The 23,929-nt window shown below is 38.4% G+C and overlaps 1 protein-coding gene across 2 annotated transcripts in view; it reads left to right on the top strand.

The window, feature by feature from the left end:
* The window catches only part of RALA (RAS like proto-oncogene A), a 72,325-nt gene extending 54,761 nt beyond the window's left edge, over nucleotides 1-17,564 (top strand). For both annotated transcript variants that reach the window (XM_081147292.1, XM_081147293.1), the window contains exons 3-5: nucleotides 7,498-7,706; nucleotides 13,398-13,572; nucleotides 15,365-17,564. In XM_081147292.1, the coding sequence (XP_081003418.1) occupies nucleotides 7,498-7,706; nucleotides 13,398-13,572; nucleotides 15,365-15,487 (507 nt within the window). In that variant the 3' untranslated portion in view covers nucleotides 15,488-17,564. The remainder of the gene's footprint in view (nucleotides 1-7,497; nucleotides 7,707-13,397; nucleotides 13,573-15,364) is intronic.
* The last annotated feature ends 6,365 nt before the right edge of the window (nucleotides 17,565-23,929 follow it).

Here is a 23,929-nt window from a genome sequence, read left to right as displayed (position 1 = left end):
TGAACACAAACAGCAGTGAGGTGGTTGCCAGAGGGAAGGGTGTGGGGGTTGAAGGGGGTTTTCATATATGGTGACGGAAGAAGATACGACTTTGGGTGGTAGGCATCAAAGCAATATACAGATCTTGTAACATCGTAACCCACACCTGAAACCTGTATGTTCATATTAACCATTGTCACCCCAATAAATTTAATTTTAAAAACAATTATAAAATAATTAAAATATCAATTAATGTTACATTGTTCAATGCATCATTTAAGATGATCTCATTTAAGTGGTCTCATTTAAGACCACTGTTTCCTTGTGATTTTCTTTGTGGATGTTCAACACATTGTTGTCAGTGGGGTGTTAAAGTCATCTACTGTTACTGTCTTACTGTTGATCTCTCTCTTTCCGTCTGTCAGTACTTGCTTTATGTATTTCCATGCTCCTAAATTAGGTTAATAGATATTTACAAGAGTTCTGTTCCTTTTATGGATTGATCCCTATATTGTTATGAAATACTCTTCTTTGTTTTGGTATAGCCTTTGTTTTAAAGTCTATTTTATTTTCTCTAATATAAATATTGCTACTCCAGTTTGGAGGTTTTTTGTTGTTACTGTTGTCACTTCTCTTGGCTCAAATATCGTTTTCCATCACTTTAGTGTACATGTGTTTTAATCTGAAGTGGGTCTCTTATAAGCATCATATGTTCGGTCTTGTTTTCCATTCAGCCAACAAAAGCCAATAAATTCTTTTTCTTTTACATTCATCTTTCTTGTTGAAAGTATTACAGATATCCCCCCTTTTTTCCCCCATTGATCCCCTCCAACCCTCATCCTCCCCTTCCCAGGGCCTTCACCACACTATTGTCTGTGTCCATGGATATGCATATAAGTTCTTTGATTAACCTCTCCCCAACCCGCCCTCCTACTGAGATTCATCAGTCTGTTCCTTGCTTCTATGTCTCTGGATCTATTTTGTTCCTCAGTCAATTTTGTTTATTAGATTCCACGTATGAGTGATATCATGTAAAACTGAATCAGGAAGAATCAGAAAACTTGAATAGCCTAATAACAACTAAAGAAATCAAAGCAGTAGTAAAAAACCTTCCAGCAAACAAACGCCCTGGTCCAGACAGCTTCACAGGGGAGCTTACTAATTCTTTAAGTTGTAGGGTTAGATAGTTTACTAAAAACTTTTCTTGCTTTTTGAGGTAATCCTGCTGTGCTGGAACTTCTCTCTTAGGACTGCTTTCGCTGTGTCCCATAGAGTTTGGGTGGTTGTGTGTTCATTTTCATTTGTTTGCAGGAAATTTTTGATTTCTTTCTTGATCTTATTGGTAACCCATTCATTGTTTAATAACATGTTATTTACCTTCCATGTGTTTGAATGTTTTTGAGTGTTTATACTGTAGTTGATTTCTAATTTCATGCCCTTATAACCTGAGATGCTTCATATGATTTCAATCTTCTTGAACTTGTAGAGACTGGTTTTGTGCCCTAACATGGGGTCTGTCTTTGATAATGACCCATGTGCACTTGAGAGGAATGTATATTCTGCAGCTTTGGCATGAAATGTTCTGTAAATATCAGTTAAATCCATCTGATGTAGTGTGCCATTTAGTCACTGTTTTTGTGTTGGCTTTTTGTCTGGAAGATCTATCTAAGTGAAGTCAGTGGCGTGTTCAATTCCTTAACTATGACTGTATTGCTGTTGATTTCTCCATTAAAGTCCTTAAGGTTATTATTGATAAGTCCTTATTTATTGTCATTTTAGTTCTTGATGCCTGTGTTTCACTCTCAATTTCTTATTACTACAGCAGCCCCTTTAACATTTCTTGGAATGCTTCTATTTCTTGTTCTAATTACAGCAGTCCCTTTAACATTTTCTGCAATGCTGGTTTGGTGGTGATAAACTCCTTTAGCCTTTTTTTGTCTGGGAAGCTCTTTATTTCACCATCAATTTTGAATGATAGCCTTGCTGGATAGAGTAGTCTTGGTGTCAGATCCTTGTTTTGCATTTGAACTACTTTGAGTAATTCATGCCATTCCCTTGTGTCCTGTAGAGTTTCTGATGAGAAGTCAGCTGACAGCCTTATGGGAGCTCCTTTGTAGGCTACAGATTGCTTTTTCTTGCTTCCTTTGGTATTCTTTCTTTGTCTTGAATTCTTGGCATTTTAATTATGCTGTGTCTGGGTGTTGCTTTCTTTGGACTCTTCTTGCTTGGGACTCTCTGTGCCTCCTGAACTTGTATGACTATTTCCTTGACCAGGTTAGGGAAGTTTTCTGACATTATTTCTTCAAACAGGTTCTCTAACCCTTGCTTACTTTCATCCTCTTCTGGCATTCCTATGATGTGAATATTGTTACCTTTCATGTTGTCCCACAGCTCCCTTAGACTGTTCTCCTGTTTTTCAATTGTTTTTTTCTTTTTGGATCTCTGATTGAGTGATTTTTTCCACCCTGTCTTCTAATTCGCTGACCTGATCCTGAGATTCCTCTAATCTGGTATTTATTCCTTCCAATGTATTCTTTATTTCTGCTATGTCATTCTTCATTTCCTTCAGTTTCCACATCTTTTTTCATGCTGCTGAGCATCCTTACAATCAGTATTCTGAACTCTTATCTGATAGATTGCTTATCTCCATTTCTTTTAGCTCTCTTTTGGAGACTGCTATTGTTCTTTCATTTGAGGATTGTTTTTTTGTCTCCCCATTTTTGCTAACTATTTGGGTTTGTTTCTATGTATTAGGTAGGCCTGCTGGGGCTCTCTGTCTTTTTGGAGGGTCTCTGGTGCAGGGCTGTGTCAGATGCAGTTTGTGACTGGCCTTGAATACCCTGTTTGACGCTATCAACATCCCGTGGTTGAGGTTCCCTCTTGTGTGGTTTGGTTTGTTTGGCCAGGAACAAGAAGTACACAAAAGTCTCCTTTTCCAAGGCCCAGGTCCAGAAGCAGATCCGGCAAGGACTCAGAGCACTTTGAAGTCTACCTCTGCCTGCAGGCTGATTAATCTGATTCTTTTCCTGAGCCTCAGGTTGTAGAAACTCCACAGGGTAGGGACAAATGGTTTTCCAGCAGGGTGGGGCAATTGCTTCCCCCTCAGGCAAAAGCTGCTTGATTGGTAAATGTCTGCCTCTACAGTATTGGGGAATGATTCAGCACAGGAATCCAGAGGGGTGCCCTCCAGAGCCCACAGCCCTAGATTCTCCTCACACAGCTCCATTCCCCTCTGTCCTACCTCCTGGAGCCCAAGGTCAGTGGCTGCACACAAAACTTTGTGCATTGGCTGTTTAAGAGGGTGCCTGCTTTTCCAGCCATCTCTCCCTGGAGACAGAAACCCGGCAGCTTTTCACAGCCAGATGTTATGTGGGTACCTTTCTCAATTCTGGTGCTCTTGGCTGGGAAGCCCAGCCTGGGGTTTATGCCCCAGAGTTCTCACTGGGAATTCTCCTGAGCTGAAATATTCCTCGAGACCTTCAGCTGCTACTGTGGGAGTCCACAGCCCTTTTGTGCCTCTGGAGTTCCTACCAGTCTCTTTGTGCTCTCCACCTTTCCTCCTTGGTTATGAGGGTGCTCTCCAAGTGGTCTTTAGTTGAAGTTGATTATTCTGGATGGTTTTGCTATATTTTAGTTGTAATTCCAGTTTGGCCCTGGGAGAGTGTCAGTGTACCTTCCACTCGGTCCACTGCCATCTTTAATCTCCTCCCCATGTCTTTTGATTAGAGCATTTAATTCATGTATATGTAAAGTAATTATTGATAGTTATGTAGTTATTGCCATTTTATTATTCATATCTTTTTTCTTTTTTCCTTCTTAAAGAAGTCCCTTTAATATTTCTTGTAGTACTGGCTTGGTGGTGAGGAACTTCTCTAGCTTTTTCTTTTTTGGGAAGTTCTTTATGTCAGCTTTGATTCTAAATGACAATTTTTCTGGGTAGAATTATCTTGGTTGTAGGTCCTTGCTTTTTATCACTTTGAATATTTTGTGCCAGTCCCTTCTGGACTGCAATGTTTCTGTTGAAAAACCAGTTGACAGTCTTTTGGAAGCTCCCTTGTAGGTAACTGTCTTTGTGTTGCTGCTTTTAAAATTCTCTCTTTGTCTTTAACTGTTGGTGTTTAATTATGATATTTCTTGCTGTGGGCCTTTGTGGGTTCATCTTGTTTGGGACTCTGCACTTCCTGTACTTGTATGTCTTATTTCCTTCACCAAGTTAGGGAAGTTTTCAGTCATCATGTCTTCGATTAGGTTTCCAATTCTTTGCTCTCTCTTTATTTTGGTTCACCTGTGATGTGAATGTTGTCGTGCTTGATGTTGTCCCAGAGGTCTCTTAAACTATTGTCCTTTTTTTTGGTCTTTTTTTCTTTTTGTTGTTCTGATTGGATGTTTTCTTCTACCTGTCTTACACATCCCTAATTCTGTTTTCTGGTTCATCTAGTCTACTGTTGAAACCCTCTAATGCATTCTTCATGTCAGTTACTGTATTCTTCATTTCTGATGGTTCTTTTTTATGATTTCTGTCTCTCTGTGTAAGTTCTCACTCAGTTCATCTATTCTTCCCCTAAGTTTATTGAGCATTCTTATAGCCATTGTTTTGAACTCTGTATGTGGGAGATTGCTTGTTTCCATTTTATTTAGTTTTCTGGAGCTTTATAATGTCTTTCTTTTGTGAAAAAAATTGTCTTCATTTTGGCTGTCTGTATGTATATCTCTCCTTCTTATTAGTTAGATTTTGCTGTGTCTCCTGGACTTGACAGTGTGACCTTTTATGTAGAAGGTGTCCTATGGGGTCCAGTGGTGCAGTTTCCCTGGTGACGGTACCTGGGGCCCCAGGAGTGTCTTCTGTGTGTGTTATGTGTTCCCACTTGTTGTAGCTGGGGTTCAATTGCTGTTGGCCTGTCAGTTGGCGGGGTTGACCCTCAGGTTGACTGGCTGTGAGGGTGGCTGTGACTATAGCAGGCATGCTGTTATGTCTTGACTGACCCCTTGGAGCAGGAGTTGCTTTAATTGGGCACTGGTGCCCACTGAGTCTGGCCTTCGGGTTTGTCGTTTGTGGAGCTGCTAGAGTGATGCTGTGGTGTGTTCTGATATTGGTCACTGGGTATTATGGGTCTCGAGCCTCCTGGGAAGGGCTCCGGTGCAAGCTAAGGTCAGTTGCCTCTTGTTTCATGCTTGGGGGCCTCCAGGTAGAAGCTTCAAAGTGATCTTCAGTTGGTTGCCACTGGAGCTGGCTTTGGACATGCGTGGGAGAGGCTACACTCTCTAGTGAGGCTGGATGCTACTAGTTCCTGTCATAGGACCCTTTGGTGGGCACCATAGTACAAGTTGAGACCAGACACCACCTTTGCCAGGTTTGTGGCTGCTTAGTTAAAGCTGTGTTCCAGGCCAACACTGGCTGCTGCTTATGCCAGGCTTGGGGCCGCATATCAAGAGCCACAAGCTACACTGAGGTCAACTGCTTGTTTGGGGATCTTTTGAGACATTTTGAGAAAGTTCACAGGAGTAACCAAGGTAGGGTGCTTTTCTGGAGGAGCCACTGGAAGAGGCTTGTATTGGGCAAGTGAGTTGGGAGGGACAGGGTCTCAGGGAATGGTGTTAGCCAGGTTAAAGGAGAGCCCAGATTTGGCTCTCACCTGTGCCTGGCTGGCTAGGTTTAGGGAGGAGTTCAATAAAGGAACAGTGGCAGCTCAGAGTTGCCCCGACCTCTCCCCCTCCAGCCCTCTTCCTGAAGTTAGTCAATTTATTTCCTCCCTCTGTGTTGCTGGTTGTTTTCGAGCTGCTGCCCCTGCACTGGAGCTTAGCGCGACTGAGTTCGTGAGCACGTGAGTCTGTGCAGGCCACCTAAGAGGTTCGCCTCAGTTTCTAGTAGACCCTTGTCCTTCTCAAATGCAGTCCCCACTGGTTTCCACAGCCAGGTGTTATACAGACTTCGTCTTTCAGATACTGGTGCCTCGGTCCGGGGAGCCTAGTATGAGGCTGGGTCCACTTCCTCCTCAAGGGGACCTGCACAGCCAAAATATCTCTCCTGCTCCTTAATCACCATATCATGGATATGGGACCTTCCTATTTCACTTCTTCGTCCCCCCCCTACCAGTATGGATGTGGGTTCTTTTATATCCTTAGTTTTAGGATTTGTGTGCAGCTAGTCTTTAGGTGGTTCTCAGTAAATGGTTGTACTATAATTTAGTTACAGTTTTAGTGTGGTCATGGGAGGAGGTGAGCACAGAGTTTAGCTGCTCTTCTTTCAAACTAATCCTAAATCTGTCTCCTTGACAATAAGGAGGTCAAAAGTAAAACTATTCACATCCTTGACATTTGATGAATGGTTAAGCCTTCGTTTAATATTCATAAGTATTTAATACTCATTTGATGTTCATAAATATTTGTAAAACATTAGCATGTAAATAGAATAGAATGTTCTATAGTTTTTACAGTTGCAAATACACTGTGTTCTTTTTTTAAAAAAATAATTTTTATTGAGTATCTACCATGTACCAGGTGCTATTATAGGCTTTGGAGATACAGTGATGAGTCCCAATAGTCAGGATCCTGCTCTCAGGGGTTAAATTCTAGTGGTAGGATATAGATATGAGCAAATAAATAAGAAAATGTTAGAGAATGAAATATTTACAGGAACTAATAAAAACCACACAAAAGTATGTTCGTATGTATACCCACACTAATAATAATGCACTGATCAAAATATCAAGGGGAGATTTTTGACGTTGAAAATAAAAGTGGGAATGTAAAGTTGTTTAATTGTACTGTTTAAAAGTATCAAAAGTTTGAGGAGAAATCTTAGAATTCAAGATTTGACATTCTGCAGAGAAGTATAAGCCAGTTTGACTTGATTCGCTTTGGAAAAAGAAAAGATTTAATGTTACTTTCAATGTTTACCTAAATATGGACTTACTTTCAAGTTATTGCCACAATTCTGGCATGAAAATTGATATTTAGAGTCACATGGAAAGGGATTCTTACACATTTAATACAGGCATACCTCGTTTTATTGCACTATGCTTTACTGCACTTCACAGGTTTTATGTTTTTTACAAATTGAAGGCAAGATCCCTCCACCAGCAAAAAGATTACGACTTGCTTTATTGTGGTGGTCTGGAACCAAACCCTCAATATCTCTAAGGTATGCCTATATTTGTGTAATAGTTTTTGCAGGTAGTGTTTTTTTTCTTCTGGTTGGTTTTTTTTTTTTTCTTTTCTTTTTTAAGTGTCACTCAGCCTGTCCTTTCTAATCCCTGCAGCTGCTTGGCTTCTGCAGGTTATGTTTTAAGGGAGAAAACAAGACATGCATTTTAAGCTGTAAACTTGCAAATGAGGAAGCCACCAAATTGTCTAAAATGAAAACTTAAATTAACATCATTTTTACCATTAGGGAAAACTGAACGAAGGGTATGGGACCTCTCTGTACTATTTTGGCAACTTCATGTGACTCTGTATTTCAAAATAAGAAGTTTTGAAAAGTAAAAGATAATTTAAAAATGGGTTTTTCATCTTTTCTAGTTTGTGGAGGACTATGAGCCTACCAAAGCAGACAGCTATCGGAAAAAAGTAGTGCTGGATGGGGAGGAAGTGCAGATCGATATCTTGGATACAGCTGGGCAGGAGGACTACGCTGCAATTAGAGACAACTACTTCCGGAGTGGGGAAGGTTTCCTCTGTGTGTTCTCTATTACAGAAATGGAATCCTTTGCAGCCACAGCTGATTTCAGGTATGTCAGGAAATAATGTTGTTGCTCTGACTTATTGCATAACAGTTTCTTCCCCAGAAACAAGTGGATAACTAGAAGTTCTTACTTGGTAGTCTTTCACTCTGTGCTTAATTGTGTTTATTCCCTTTGATATCAGTATGTGGATCTATCCTCTTTTACTCAGGAGCTTGAGTTTGTGACAGCCTCGCTACCCAAAGTCTCTTTATGCATTATAATAGTGGTTTTTTTTGGAGTATACTACTACTACTGCCATAATAGTTGACACTTGGATCACATAATGGAGCCCTCACCCAGGTTTTAAATCTTTCTTCATTAGTCACTGTCTTCTCAGCACCTGTGTAATGTTCAGCAGGCACATTGCCATCCTCCTCACAATGTAGATGTCCTTGACAGCATGAAATGAATTTTTTAAGAGAAATAATAATACCATAGCCCTGGCTGGTATTGCTAAGTGGTTAGAGCATCAGCCTGCACAGTGAAGAGTTGTAGGTTTGGTATCCTGGTCAAGGGCATGTACCTGGGTTCAAGTGTGCTCCCCACCCCCAGTCAGGGTGCATGCAGGAGGCAACCAGCTGATGCATCTCTCATACTTTCTGTCTCTTTGTGCCCCTCCCTCCCTTCCACTCTCTCTGAAAAGCAATGGGGGGAAAATATCCTCTGGTGAGGATTAATAGCAACAACAAAAAGAGAGAATACCATAGATTGGCACACTAGGTTGATTTGTACAATAACTTTTCTACCTTATTGACCACTGGCTTAATCAAACTCTGGCATCCATTTGGTTTGATGGAGGGTGGGAAGTAAAGGGGAGAGGGGTTCTCTTTATACCTAAGAGAAATGTGGCATAAATAAGTTCCTGAGTAATCTCGTAAGTACTACATGCATAATCAAAAGTATTCTTTATATGTTTTATTTCTGCATTAAGCACCTGCTTTGGTATAGGGGACACAAAAGAAGCATGAAATTTTTGTTTCCTGTTTCCAAGATTCACACAGCTTAGTTGAATAAGGTATGAAACCTAGAGCAAGTCAGTGACAAGTAGGAGACATAAACAGTGATCATTACAGGGGATCCAGAAGAGGCCTTCATGAAATAGATGAGCCTGAAGGATAAGGATTTCCAGAAATGAGGAAAGAAGTCATTTCAGGTGGCTGAGCAAAAAACTGAACCTGGGCTCCTACGAAGTATTCCTTTTTGTGTACACTTGAAAGTCTCAAGAATTTAAAGGATTCTATGAGAATATTCTTTACAAAAGCATATCTTTAAGAACCTTTTAAAATACAGGTTTTTTTGTAAAATTAAGTGTGTTGGTTCCCGTGAGGAAGCAGTTTTGTATATAATAAGTTGCAAAGAGTGGCAGATTCTGGTAGCTTGTAATGCTAGGAGACAAGTTGAAAATTATATAAATGTCAGTGCTTATTCATTCATGAAATATCTGAGTGTGTATTATGTCGTAGCAGGTCCTATTCTAGTTAATGGAATAAATTTTATCACCACAGTCACCAAAGTCAGAGTGGTATTTCAAGGAAATAAGGTATTTCTATGCCAAGAGAAAGACTCTTGGGCTATTGCTATTACAGTGAATCACATTACTCTTCTGTTGTACCTCCTATAAATAACAATTTCTTAATGACTGACCAGTGATTATTGGAAGGGGATTTTGAGACTGTCAGCAGTTCACATAGTCAAACTGCAAAGTACACCACAAATGTCAGCTCCTCTTATTAGCCTTTCTGGTCCTCCCCTACCAAGGTGGAATCCATTGTTTCTTCATCTCTGTATGGGATGCACTTCCTCAGCTCTAGCAGCACACTCTTATACTGAGCTTGATTTATAGGTAAAAATTCTTAAGAGCAGAATCCATTTCTTATCCATGTCAGTGTTTCTAGTACCCATATTTGGCAGAGTTGCTAGCATATAACATATGCTTAGTAAACAATTGATAGAAATGTTAGAAGACTCTTACTTTGATTCTCATTTTCTGTTGTCAAAAATGAAGAAGCTGGACCAGTTTGTAAAGGTATTTTCTTATTCTAAAATTCTGTAATAGCCTCTTTAACTCTATTTAAAGAGAGTGTCACAGTAAGCAAATGTGTATGTGTGTTCTAGACATAGCATTACCTTTCTCTGATATCCAGGAAAGTAGCTAATAAAACCAACTGATTTAAAGAATATTGTCTTCTCACCTCTAAATCCAATAGGTCCAAGTTTTCCATGGCCATGTTTCTGATAGCATTAATCACACCGTAATTTCAATAATGGGTCTTCCTGAAGTACCTGACTCATAGTAGCTTAGTAAGTATTTATTAAGAAACAAATTAATGATTATGTATAAATGACTAGAAGTGCTAGAGTCACAAACTAGAGTTACTCTTAAATTCCTGGTGGTTAGTGAGACTGAGTGGTAAGTTGTTAGTATTAACATCTTAGTTTAAGCTGGTGGTCACAAAGGAAACTGAGTAAGGAAGCAACAGCAAATTTGTTGTTGCCAGCACTGAAAAAAGATTGTGATTGGCCAAAATCCTCTTCACAAATATATCATAAATTTAATACCAATAATGGTGAGTGTTGAGATACTTTTTGCAAGAAATCATGTAAGTGGTTAGGAAACATAGCACTCTGTAGAACTGTACAGCTCAGCCTATCTCACCCAGACACAGCGCTCCATTAATATTTTCACTTTCTAAAAGATGTTTAAGGTAACTACAAATTAGTGAAGGATGGAGGTGACTGTATGTATGGTCCATAGTTTATTCATACTAGAAAAACTAATAATTCAGGTCCAAAGAATGTCCTGCAAGCATTGAGTCTCAGAGGGTTTGGTACTTCTTCAGTAATCAGGTGAATGTAGCACTAATAAAAAATAACACTAGCTAATATAGCGCTTACCATGTGCCTTATGCTGTTCTAATCATTTTTAACATATATGAGGTAGATACCACTGTATTTCATAGATTCTAAGACACACATTTTTTACATTTTGTCATCTGCTAAAATTGGAGCTATATTATATACTATGACATCTTAAGTTATAATTGGCAGCAATTTTTCTTACTGGTGCATAAAATAAATAATGTTTAAAGTTAGTGACTTCTTAAATGTGATTTCTTTTTAAAAAGTATTATCCAAGTTTATAAGTAAAGAAAGTGAAGCACATAAAGGTTCAGTGGCTTGTCCCTGGTCATGCAGTTAGGGATGGCAAAGCAATTAAAATCCAAGAGGTCTGCCTCCATATTCTTGCTTTTTCAGCTCTGCAATACTGGCTCTCATTAAATGAATGATGGCTCTATTGTAACACCACATGGCCATCCCATTTCATGTTGTTAAAATGGAATGTGGCAAGTTTTCTTTGTAAAATACAACCCCTTTCCCTACTGTGTATTTTTGTAATGTATTAAATGTTTTTATGTAGGCCATTGTTTTTTAACTATGTTATTGAAGTATTCTATGATATCATATTAGCCCAGCCGGGCATGGCTCAGCGGCTGAGCGTCAACCTAGGATCCAGGCGATCGGGGTTCGATTCCCAGTCAGGGCACATGCCCGGGTTGTGGGCTGCAGCCGATCAATGACTCTCATCATTGATGTTTCTATATCTCTCTCTCCATCTCCTTTCCTCTTTCTGAAATCAATAAAGATATATTAAAAAAAAAAAAAAGCCACTCTTCTATGATATCATATTATAATATCACTAGTTACTTTGTTAGTATCAATTCTAATCCTCAGTTGAAACAACTAATTAAAAACATTTTTTCAGAAAGGTAAAGTTGTTGCCTGGCTGGGCGTGGCTCAGCGGTTGAGTGTCAACCTAGGATCCAGGTGATCAGGGCTTGATTCCCAGTCAGGGCACATGCCCGGGTTGCGTGCTCGATCCCCAGTTGAGGGCATGCAGGAGGCGGCCGATCAGTGACTCTCTCATCATTGATGTTTCTATCTCTCTCTCTCCCTCTCCTTTCCTCTCTCTGAAATCAATAAAGATATTTTTTTTTTAAAAAAAAAAAGGTAAAATTGTCTTTATATGATCAACACTTTTCTTCCACCTTTTACCTCATCTTTTCCCACAGGTTTGCTCTGATGACTATATAATAAAGAGATTTCCCTCTGCCAAATTGTTACTTTGCTGTGCAGGGGAAATGTCCTATAACATGGAGACCCTCACCATAATACCCAGTGCTTGGTGTTCATTCCCTGTCAGAGGTAGGGGTCTCTTGTGATGAATAACTTTTGGGAACTAAACCTTTTTGAAGAGGGTTTGTTCTGTTAGTTATTCCAGTATGAGGGGCCCCATAGTATCTAGTGTAGAAGTTGCATGTGTGTGCTCTGGAGTTAAATTTCTTAGAATCAAATCCTAGTTCTATTTAACTGTGACTCAGAGCAAGTTACATAATTTCTCTGTGCCTTGTTTCCCTTATCTGTACTAGGGTGACAATACCAGTACTAATTTTGTAGGTTTGGGGTAAGGATTAAATGAGATAATATATGTAAAGCACTTGAAACATTTAAAGCGCCTGCTGCATTATGAGCACTCAATAAAATGTTAGCAGCAGTGGAGGTGGTGGGCGGTATTCAGCAGATGCTGTCTAAGAGGCACAAAATAAACTAATCTGAAAATAAGCCAGGACAAAGATTGATACTCCGTCTCAAACGTCATGGTAAGATTCCTACGAAATCAGGTGCACCTTGCTGATCTGTCATTCTAATAATCCCCTTAATTTTCTCATTTTTCTCTTAGTCTAAAGTATTTATGTTTCTATTGTTTCAACATCACTGTATTTCAAAGAGGCATCTGTAAGATAGGAAGCTAGTAAACCTCAGTGTCACAAATTTGTTTGTTGATTTTACAAGAAAACATCTTTCTCCAATGGGTTAATAATAATCAGTAAGAGCAGCTAACATTTATTGAGTATTGACTTTGTGCCAGGCACTATTCTGAGCACTTTATGTTTAATTCTAACAGCAACTGTATATGGAAGGTGTATCATTGTAGTCCCACTTTACAAATGAGAAAACTGAGGCAAAAAAAGGACTTTACTCAGAGTCACAGGACTGTGAAGATGACACTTCACAGCTTGAAACTTATCTCTAAATGCAAAATCTATACTCAAGAGCTGACTTCCAGGTATTTCCAGCATGTGTGGGGCTTTAAAAACATTTTGTTGGACTTTGATATGATGTGATAAGAATGGCACCCTCCCCACCGGTATCCTCCCCCAGAATCCCATGACCCCAACTTAATCATGAGAAAAACATCAGACAAATCCTAACTGAGATATTTTTCTAAAGATCGCTCATCAGCACTCCTCAAAACTGGCAAGGTCATCACAGACAAGGAAAGTCTGAGAACTGCCATAGCCAAGTGGAATTTGAGGAGATCGAATGACTAAATATCACGTATCCTAGGTGGAGCTCCGGAAAGCATTTAGGGGGAAGTTGCATTTGATACTTTCATTTCATACCTCATTTGCCATATTTTATACTGTCTTCCTTGGGGTATTTTTTCTTTTTCAGTTAAATGAATGTGTAACTCAAATGATTGTTGGTAGAATAAGGAAGAAGTGCTGCTCATTTCCTACCGTGGAATAGATGAGCTGATTGTTGTTATGTAGAAACAAGTAAGTGCCAAAAGCAGGTGGTATTTTAGTTATTTTAACATGTACAGGTAATATTTTTTCCTCATTTTCTCTTATCCAGGGAGCAGATTTTAAGAGTAAAAGAAGATGAGAATGTTCCATTTCTGCTGGTTGGTAACAAATCAGATTTAGAAGATAAAAGGCAGGTTTCTGTGGAAGAGGCAAAAACCAGAGCCGATCAGTGGAATGTTAACTATGTGGAAACATCTGCTAAAACACGTGCTAATGTTGACAAGGTAAAGGTGGCTCTCCTTACTATGTTAAAAATCGGTTGATTTGCTTTAACTCTGCCCCATTTTGTCCAGAGATTCTGAGACTTTCTAATGATTTAATATGTGTTGATTTTTGTCAGCCTTGAATGCTCAAGTGCAACCTGTTAGGAATTTCTTACTTCAGCTTTTCCCTTGGTTTCCAAAAGACAGTACAACATGAGACACCACAGCAAAATGTACTTTTTTTTTTAGCACAGATAGGAATCCTGACCTGAATTCTTGCTTCTTTTTTTTTTAATCTTGATTGGATGGATGATTTAGAAGGAATTGTGGAAGTCCTCAGAGCTGACACTTCTCTGGTCCCATTTAAGTTCTCAAAAATGAAGGAACCCTAGATTAGAAGATTTTTAAATCTCTGTACAACTCCACTCCCCACCCTCAACCTCTGTTTTTTCCTGACTGGAAAGGGAAACCATCTACCCTTTTTCCTTATATTCCCACTTTGTTCAGATTGGTTTTTCCTAGAGACTAGGTAAGGAACAGCCTTACCTCATTTCTAGGAGCCTTCCCAGGTGCATATCATCCTGCTGCTAGAGATTGTCTTCAGTGTTTAGGAAAACTGCCTGTTGGGCTAAGGCAACACAGATGCTTAAGAGCCCTCAAGGGGGGGGTCTTTTTCAGCCCCCAAACAAGTGCATACAAAGCTTGATAAACACAGATTCCTGGGTCTTACCCCAGAAATTTTGATTCATCTGGTCTGGGGTGGGACCTAAGAATTTGCGTACTGGTTATCTCCCAAGATGGTACAGACTGTGGACTGATTAAGCATGTTAACAGCATTGCTCTAGATGGCCTCAAGTTTTAGTGAACTCTGCTTGTGCTTGTAGATTTTCACCCTGATCCAGAAATCATGAGGTTAAAAATATTAGAGATTCTTTTTGTTCATTTACTGTAAGTTTTAAGACTGGGTGTCAGGTTCATCTGATGACCTTGTTAGTACCCTTCTAGCTAAATGCTCTGGCTTTTTAATATTATTTTTGTTTTTACATTGCACATGAATTTTTTTTGTAAAAAAAATTTTTTCATAATATTGAGGGAGAAGTATAAGGAGGAAAAGTGAGTCATTCTTCACCCAAATTCCAATCCCCTCCCTTCCCCTCCCTGTGGGTAACATGGATTACCTACACTGCTAACATGTATGTATCTTTCTAGACATTTGCCTGCATTTATAGGTGGGCATACAGAGTTTAAGGGAGAGTTTGTGTGTTTGTTTTTCTCCTGTATAAATAGGATTTTTACAGAATGTAGAATGTGAATGTTTATATATTATATGTATAGCATTTCTGTGTATGTAGATAAATAGACAATTTCTGTGGTTTGGTTTTTTAAATTGTACAACAAATAGGTCTTATAATTCTTTCCATATCATTGCATGGAAAGATGCACCACATTGTTTTTAAATTTGCAAAGTGTTCCATAATTAAGCTTTTTCATAATTCAGATGTAATCCCTTGTGTTTTATCTTTGGAGCTATCATCACTTGCAGTGCTTTTGAAATTTTTATATTAAAAATTGGAATAGAAGGATAAGGTTATATTATGTGAACATTTTACCAAAGAGTGTAATTCAGAAAATTTCTCAATTTTCCCAATATACTTAGACAAGTAGACTTTAGTTTTCCTCTCCGTATACTCCCGAAACAACAGCTTTTAAATATTTATTCTTATATTATGCCCAGAGGTTACTGCTGTGATGCCAGGAAGTACCAAGCTTATATTACCTATTTGTTTTATTTACCCTTTTTCCTTCTTTCTAGGTATTTTTTGATTTAATGAGGGAAATTCGAGCCAGAAAGATGGAAGATAGCAAAGAAAAGAATGGAAAAAAGAAAAGGAAAAGTTTAGCCAAGAGAATCAGAGAAAGATGCTGCATTTTATAATCAAAGCCCAAACTCCTTTCTTATCTTGACCATACTAATAAATATAATTTATAAGCATTGCCATCGAAGGCTTAATTGACTGAAATTACTTTAACATTTGGGAAATTGTTATGTATCACTAAAAGCATGAATTGGAACTGCACTGAAAGTCATATTCACTTTAAAAAGAAATTAATGTGGCTTCACCAAGAAGCAAAGTTCAACGTATTTCATAATTGCCTACATTATCACAGTCCTGAATGTAATGTATGAGCTTGTGTTTTGAGGTCAGTCTTTATTAAACTGTTAAAGGGGTGCTCTGGGGGTGGAGAATGGGAGGAAAAGCTATTTTATATCATTTTAAAATGTTGTGGTCTTCTACTGCCTTGAAAATGACAATTGTGAACATGATAGTTAAACTGTACCACTTTTTTAACCATTATTATGCAAAAATAGAAGAAAAGTGATTGGCATGATTGTTGGATATAGTTATGAGAGTAATTTATCTGTGAACCTGCATTAACTTAGAAAAGTGGTGTAAACTTGCACATGGATGTTTTCGAATATGCCTTAATTTAGAAACTAAAAAATACCCAGTTACATCATTCTGGGTTGTTCTCATTGGCACCATGGGCCCATTACCCCATGTGTCCTGGTGAGAGACTACATACCTAGTAAGGAGTACAACTTTTGTATAGAAGATTCTTGAGAAATGACTGTCTGCTAGGGATTCTGTCCAAATTTAAAATGTGTGCCATACTCTGGTTCCTCAAAGTAAAGTTCCAGAGCTCCTGATTGCTTCTAATTAAATATACGGTTGTTTAAAATGAAGGGCCAGCATATACTTGTAAGATAATTTTAGACTATGAGGATTCAACACCGTTATATTTAGGGAACCCTCTTTTTGTTTAAGATGCTAGTTCCTGTAAATCCCTTTCTGCAAGTGGTAAGCATGTGTTAAGTTTTTTATCTCTTTGGAGCAATCACATCAATAGTGCTAATGCATTTTGCACTAGAATGCTTTGGGAAAATATTCATGCTTGCCACCTGTTCTTTTTTTTTTTTTTTTTAATCCTCACCCCAGGTATGTTTTTATTGATTTTTAGAGAGAGAGAGGAGGGGGAAGAGAGAGAGAGAGAACCATTGCTGTGAGAGGAAAAACGTTGATCAGCTGCCTCCCATACATGCCCTGACAAGGGATTGAACTGCAGCCTGGGTATGTGCCCTGATCAGGATTCAAACCCACAACCTTTTGGTGAATGGGATGATGCTCTAACCAACTGAGCCACCCAGCCAGGGCATCACCTGTTGATTTTTAAATTTGTACTCATACGATTACAGTTTGGCTCTATGGGAGTTATTAGGTGTGTTTGTAGCCTGTTTGTGTTCATAATGAAGAACACTGTAGCTATATTTTCCTTAAAGTTAACATCAAGCAATCAAATCTGAGTATAGTGCAGAAAACAAGTTTACACAGGCCAAACTTTAGGCCTGTGTCTCCATTGTGTGGTGTGCCCACAGGGAGAATTAAGCACGCTATTTGGAAGCATAATTTCAATGGAAAATCTGCCACTGTCAGATTTTTCTTTTCTTCTTTGGAACAGAGCTAAGACAGTTGATTCACAGAGTGTTTCTTTCTTTTTGTTCAGTCCTAATTTCAATAAGTCATTGTGTTCAGGCATTCCAGGTAACAGATGTGTAAGTAAAGTTAACAAAAATAGACTTTTTAGAATTCAGCTCTTTAGATATTGCGACTGGCTTGTTATGTTAAATATTTGTCCTTAAAGGGTTTGAGATGTACATCTTTTATTTCGTATTTTTCATAGGCTATGCCATGTGTAGAATTAAAGTACCAATGTAACACTGGCCCCATGGGCCCAGCACTCTCCATGTGTACTCTTCGTGGTCTTATTTAACCAGGGGTCTTAACCACTAACATTGTGACTTTGCTGTGAGACCTTTCCTCTCCTGGGTACTGAGGTGCTATGAAGCCAACTGACAAAGACACATCACATGTCTTAGGCTGATGCCACTACCCAATTGCTTTATTTGCAATTTGAGCCATTTAAAGACCAATAAAATTCCTTTTTTAAAAATGTTTGTGGTGTTACTTGATGTTTACAATATGACATGTAAAATTCAGATTTATCAACCCTAGGTATCTTCACCAGAGATTTTAAAAACAGTGAAATCTTTTAAGCTGTTTAGGGACTACTTTTATGTAACACCTGATTTCCTAAATAGCAGTATTATCATTGCTCAGGTTTAGTCTAGGCTCAGAAATGGAAGAATCCCACATGCACAGTTACATAGAAATGCTGTCATGAAAGTCACAAAAGTGTGCATTACTTTTAGAATACACTAAACTAGAATGAATAGAGTGACAGCTTCATATTCATTTTCTAATCAGAATGATCCCCAGAGACTATTTTCCAAAATGTTGCAGGAGTAACCACCCTGTTACCATTTCACCAAGATTTAGACTATTCTCTTTCACATTCAGGATCTGGTAAAGAAATTGTGGCCTATTGACTGTTAAATAGCCTGTGGGTTAGAAACCATTGGTCCAATATTGAGCACAGCCTTTCAAAATTCAGTTCATTTTAATTTATTACTTAACTCAAAAGCAGTGCCAAAATGAGCACATGCAAGTTATAATTGGCATAATTTTAACCTCACTGTATGAACTCATTTTTATCACCAATAAGGGGTCTGCTGTTAAATGTATACTGAAGGTTAGATTAAGCTCTTAAACAGAATCAATGCATGTCTCAAAAGTTTTGTAACAAGGATATAAAACTTAAAGTTTGACTACCTTATATTACTACCTTAATAGTAAAACTTTCAAAACATTTTCCAAAAGTTTCTGTAAAGTTTTCAAAGTAATAATACTTTTTTATTTAATTCATTATTAGAAATCTCCTTTTAGCAAATTACTATGGAAGTCAGGAGTGACAGGTCAATAGATGTCTTCATTCAGGCCTTTGGTTTTCAGTACATTTTTATGGATTGCCTGCTGTGGGCACTACTGGGAACCCAACAGTCAAGTGAAGGACATGAGTTACAGGCCACATGCATTAGGAGAGAAAATGAAGATAAGAGATTAAGTCTAGGTCTCCTTACTCTGAGCTAGGCTCCCTATTATGATTTTCAACCCTAATAATAATGACAGTAAGCACATAGTGCTTCCAATATCAAGGTACCTTATATATATTTAATATTAATCCTATGAAGTGGGTGCTATCATTAACCCCTATTTTGCAGATGGAGAGAGCAGTTGAATCTTTCCCAGGGCTACAAAGCTAGTGATTGTTAACTGGAACTGGAAGGAAAGTAGTCTGGGTAGTCTGGCTCCCCAGTCCATGCTTTTTATCACTGCACAGTGAAGGAGAAGCAGAGTGGAGACTAGAATTCATTATTCAGTAGCCTGTATTAAATGCCAAGATTTCCCCAAGATTGCGACCACTTGCTCAATGATTGCCTTCAGAAAGCTTGCAGAGGTTGCTATGAATGCAAAAGAGGCCTCTTGTGCTTATGGCCTGGTTGTTAATAGATCAAATGCTGGAGGGAGAGCCTGGTGCAGAGCTCCAATGTGGAGTTGGCCTTTCAGTGCTTTTTTCCATCACATCAGTAAAGAGGCAGCATTCTTTTGGCAGGTCAGAAGCTTTCGGCCCTTTTTTTTTTTTTTTTTTTTTAAATATATCTTTATTGATTTCAGAGAGAGGAAGGGAGAGGGAGAGAGAGAGAGACAGAAACCAATGATGAGTCATTGATTGGCTGCAGCCCGCAACCCGGGCATGTGCCCTGACCGGGAATCGAACCCCGATCACCTGGATCCTAGGTCGACGCTCGACCGCTGAGCCACGCCAACTGGGCTCGTCCTTGACTTTTTTAACTGCAAAATAATTTCCTGTTCCTATTCTTCCAGCACCCCTGCATGCAGCTGTTGTGGACTCAGATGCATGGCAAGTAGGTGGGGAGGAAGGTTTGGTCATCTGTATTCTCAGTCTTCACAGAAACTCCCATTTCTGGGGATAGAGAGGGGACAGGGCATTAAACATCTGTTTAAAAGAGGCTGTGAGACCTGTGATAACTTTCATGGTTAATCTAATATAAGGACAAGGGTGCTTTTATCAAAAGCCCCAAGGAAAACAAACAGTTGAAGTGTTTTGGTGCTTGCAAGCACCTAGCAATTAGAAAATGCTCCTAAGGGCAGAGTGTTTGAAAGGGCCAAAGAAGTAAGAGTCATCAAGGCTTGTATAATTGGAAGGTAAAGGAGCAGGTATGAGAGAGAACTTCCGGCCTCTGCTGAAAGGGAGCACCTACGTGGAAGTGAAGGAATTTCAGGCTGCAGCCCTGACAGTTACATCACATGTCAACTCTGTGGACTAATCTTTATAACCGGTGCCAGAGCTCTCCCACATAACACTCATAATAGCAATTACATTTACTGACATAAGTAATTAATATTTGTGGGTGCCCCTGGACTGTAACTTCAATGTGTTAGCCACAGTGTCTGCTTTTACACATCATGTTCCTTAGTAATACCGGGCCTGGTACACATATTAATGCTCAGGAAGTATTTGTTGGAGTGAATAGGGTTGGTTCAGAGACTTTTTTTAAAAAAAAAGTCACAAGAAGCCTTCAGACCAGAAAGAAAAGAGACAGTTTTTTTGAATAGTGTAAAAACAACATAGGAAGTGTTATCAAGATGTGAAAAAGCCCTGTAAGATTAAAAAGTGGGGGATCACTGAGTCACTAACATCCATGGAGCAGTGTTATCTGTATTATAAACTTTTTACTATGAAAAAGTTTAGTTATTCATAAGAGTAAAGAGAATAGTATAATAGACCCCCTGTAATGCAAACGATCAAGGCCGGGGAGGTTCGCACTAGATCCAGACAGTCCAAAGAACCAATGGAGCCAAACTAGGATGGAATATTTATTCAGCCAATGACGGGGCTGAACGTACATGAGAAACCATCTTCCTAGTGGTGGCCAGCTGTGCATACATGGGGGACAAACCGCACCCCTGAAAGTCCTGGGCCAGTCTTATAGGGACCAGAACAATAGTGGCTCTCAGCCAAGGATAGGTCAGACATTAGCTAACATAATGTCTCTTATGACTATGCTATGTCATGTTTACGTAAAGGCCTTCTGCTGGGAGGTGTCGAAAAAAACTGTTTTCACTTTCCCCACACACACACACACACATGTGTGGCCTTTCATCCAGTTTCAATAAATACCAGCATTTTCTCAAATGTTTTCATCTTTTTCCCCAACTATACTTTTTTTCTAGAATATTTTAAAGTAACCCCAAGATAAATTGACGAACAAGATAGGAACACACATGGAAGAATGAAACAAACTGACAGATCTCAGAGGGAAGGAGGGCAGGAAGAGATTGACCAAAGAACTTACAACCATATGTGCATAGCCCATGGACACCCAAAAATAGACAGGGGAAGAACTGGGGAGAGGGAGGAGATGGGAAGAGGGGTAAAGAGGAGAAAATGGGGACATCTGTAAGACTTTCAACACTAAGATAAATTTTAAAAAAGTAACCCCAAGAAATTAAGTTACTTTACCCATAAATACTTCTGGTTTTTTTTGTTTCTTTCTGAATATTTTAAAACAAATGCCAGCTCTTTTATCATTTTACCTATAAATACTTCAGTATGCACCTTTGTATTTTTATTGGAGGTATTATTTTATTTAGATAGTATTACAGCCTCATTTTTAGGTAATCCAGAACCTTTCCTTTGTGTTTGCATCAAGGAAAGGAAAGAGAAAGAAAGACAAAGGATAATTTGTGTGTATATTTTTTCTGAAAATGTATCAGTCTTTGCAGACTGCTTTTTCTTTAAAATTTACATTACAAATGTAGTATATGACATTTTATTTGTAAAAACATCAGAGACAGGTCTATATTTTTACAATGACCTTCAATCTCAATACCCTCCCTAGAAGTAACAGTTGTTGACTTTCCATCTAGACCTTTTTCTATGAATGTATATAGATGTTATATATAGCCACATGAAATAAGATGTACAGCTTTTGGTTTTTACATAAATATATGTGTATATCATTTGGAAAAAAAGATTTTTGTTCATAAACATAATATCACACCTAACAAAACTAATAATTTTAACATTTTCTAGTACCTAATCTATATTCAAGTTTCAAATATTTTCTCAAAAAAATTCTTTATAGTTGGTTTGTATGAATCGGGATCCAAATATTGTCTACACATTTTATTTTGTTACATGTTCAAGCCTTTTATAAGTTTTTGTGTTAGAATAATTTTAGATTTACAGAAAAGTTGCAAAGATGATATAAAGAGTTCCTATATATCTTTCTCCCAGTTAACAACTAATGTTAACTAGGGTATACTTGTCATAACCAATAAATTAACATTGGTATAAAACAATTAGTTAAACTATAGGCTTTATTAGATTTCACCAGTTTTCTCAGAAACTTTTTCTGTTTCATAGTCCAATCCAGAGTCCACATGGAACTTAGTCTTCAGATCTCCCTAGGCTCCTCCAGCCAGTGACCATTCCTAATAAAGATGAACTGAAAGCATGTGGCCTGTGAGATAGAAAACAGTAAGTGTGAGTTCTGCCAACTTTACCCTCACCAGCAACTTGTCTAAATCCCACTCCTGGTCAAGTCCCAACTCAAACATTCCTCGTCTTTTCAGTTGTAAGCAACTGGGATACAAAATAGTGGGTCTTATATTCAAAAGATATGTGGTTATTGGCCAAGGTGTGGGGAAACACACATCTTGGAGGGCACTTTGGTAGGATCTATTAATATATAAAAAGTACATACCTTAATACACAAAATTCCCTTTTTCAGTATCTCCCTAAAGAAACAATTGTATGTTTCCAGAATCATGTACAAGGTGTAGTTCATTGTAGCACTATTTTCTAGAGGGACACTAGGAACTACCTATATGTCTAGGAACAAAGGAATGGCTAAACAAAATGTATCATAGTCATACAATGCATTACTTTACTATACAGCAGTTTAAAGGAACAGAGATGTTTATCAGCACAGGACAGTGATTTTCAACCAGTGTGCCACAAGAATTTTTTTAAAATGCAATAATTTACTGTTTAGTCAGGGGCATTGACTTCTTTTCCCTTAGGCTGTTAAATAAAAAAATGACAACAGCCAACACAAGAGCCGTCTGGTGTGAATGAATCAAAATTACACTTTTTTTTTTTAATCCCTACCCAACGATATTTTTTCCATTGCTTTTCAGAGACAGTGGAAGGGAGACAGAGAGAGAGAGAAACATCACTGTGAGAGAAACACATCGATTGGTTGCCTCCTGCACGCACCCTGACCAGGGCCACGGATCGAGCCTGCCATCAAGGTATGTGCACTTGGCTGGAATTGAACCTGGGACTCTTCAGTCCACGGGGCCAACGCTCTAACCACTGAGCCAAACCAGCTAGGGCTATACCTTTGTGGGGTTTTTTGTCAGATTGGCAAAAAATATATTTTTTGGTGCACCGCAGAATTTTAGTAATTAGTTCTGTGTGTATGCCATAAGATAAAATAGGTCGAAAATTGCTGGCATAGAGAGATCTCTAAAATATTCTTGAGTCAAAATGCTTTTTTTAAAAAAGCTGGTGGTTTTATTTTTAAAAAAATCTTCACCCAAGGATATTTTTTCCATTGCTTTTGAGAGAGAGCAGAAGGGAAATAGAGAAAAATGGATGTGAGAGAGACACATCGATTGGTTGCCTCCAGGAATCAAGCCTGCAATCGAGGTACATGCCCTTTGCTGGAACCAACCCGGGATCCTTCTGTCCACAGGCCAACGCTCTAACCACTGAGCCAAACCAGCTAGGGCAAGTCAAAATGCATTTTGCACTATGATACAAACAATACAACTTTTTTGTAAAACACATTTACAAAACAACACCATAGACATTTTATGAATTTGTATATCTTGAGAAAAGTATTTTTAACTATCTAGATGGATATACCTCAAATACATAACAATGGTCACCCCTGGGAGAATGGTGGAATAGGAAAGGATTTTGGGGTTTAAACTTTACCTTATATCACCATTTTTAAATGAAGAATGCATTCATGTTCTTCTTACATAACTGAAATTGACTTTTCATAGTATATGATTACACATATCCAGCAAAGGTCTTATATCTAGAATATATGTATTTAAACCTCAAAACAGTAAAAAATAATTTGAAAATGGAAGAAAGACATTTCATTAAATGGCAAATAAACATGAAAAGATATTCATTATCATTGCCACTTGGGAAATTCAGATTAAAGCCATGAGATACTACTGTGCACTTATTACAACAGATAAATTAGAACTAATACCAAATGTTGACATGGATGCAGAGAAACTGGATTTCTCCTACATTGCTGGTGGGAATGTAAAATGGCACAGCCACTTTAGAAAGAATTTTGGCAATTTAT

The sequence above is a fragment of the Miniopterus schreibersii genome, assembly GCF_964146895.1.
Source record: "Miniopterus schreibersii genome assembly, chromosome: 9".
NCBI lineage: Eukaryota > Metazoa > Chordata > Mammalia > Chiroptera > Miniopteridae > Miniopterus > Miniopterus schreibersii.
The sequence above is the reverse complement of the archived record's forward strand: the minus strand, read 5'-3'. Positions and strand labels throughout refer to the sequence as shown.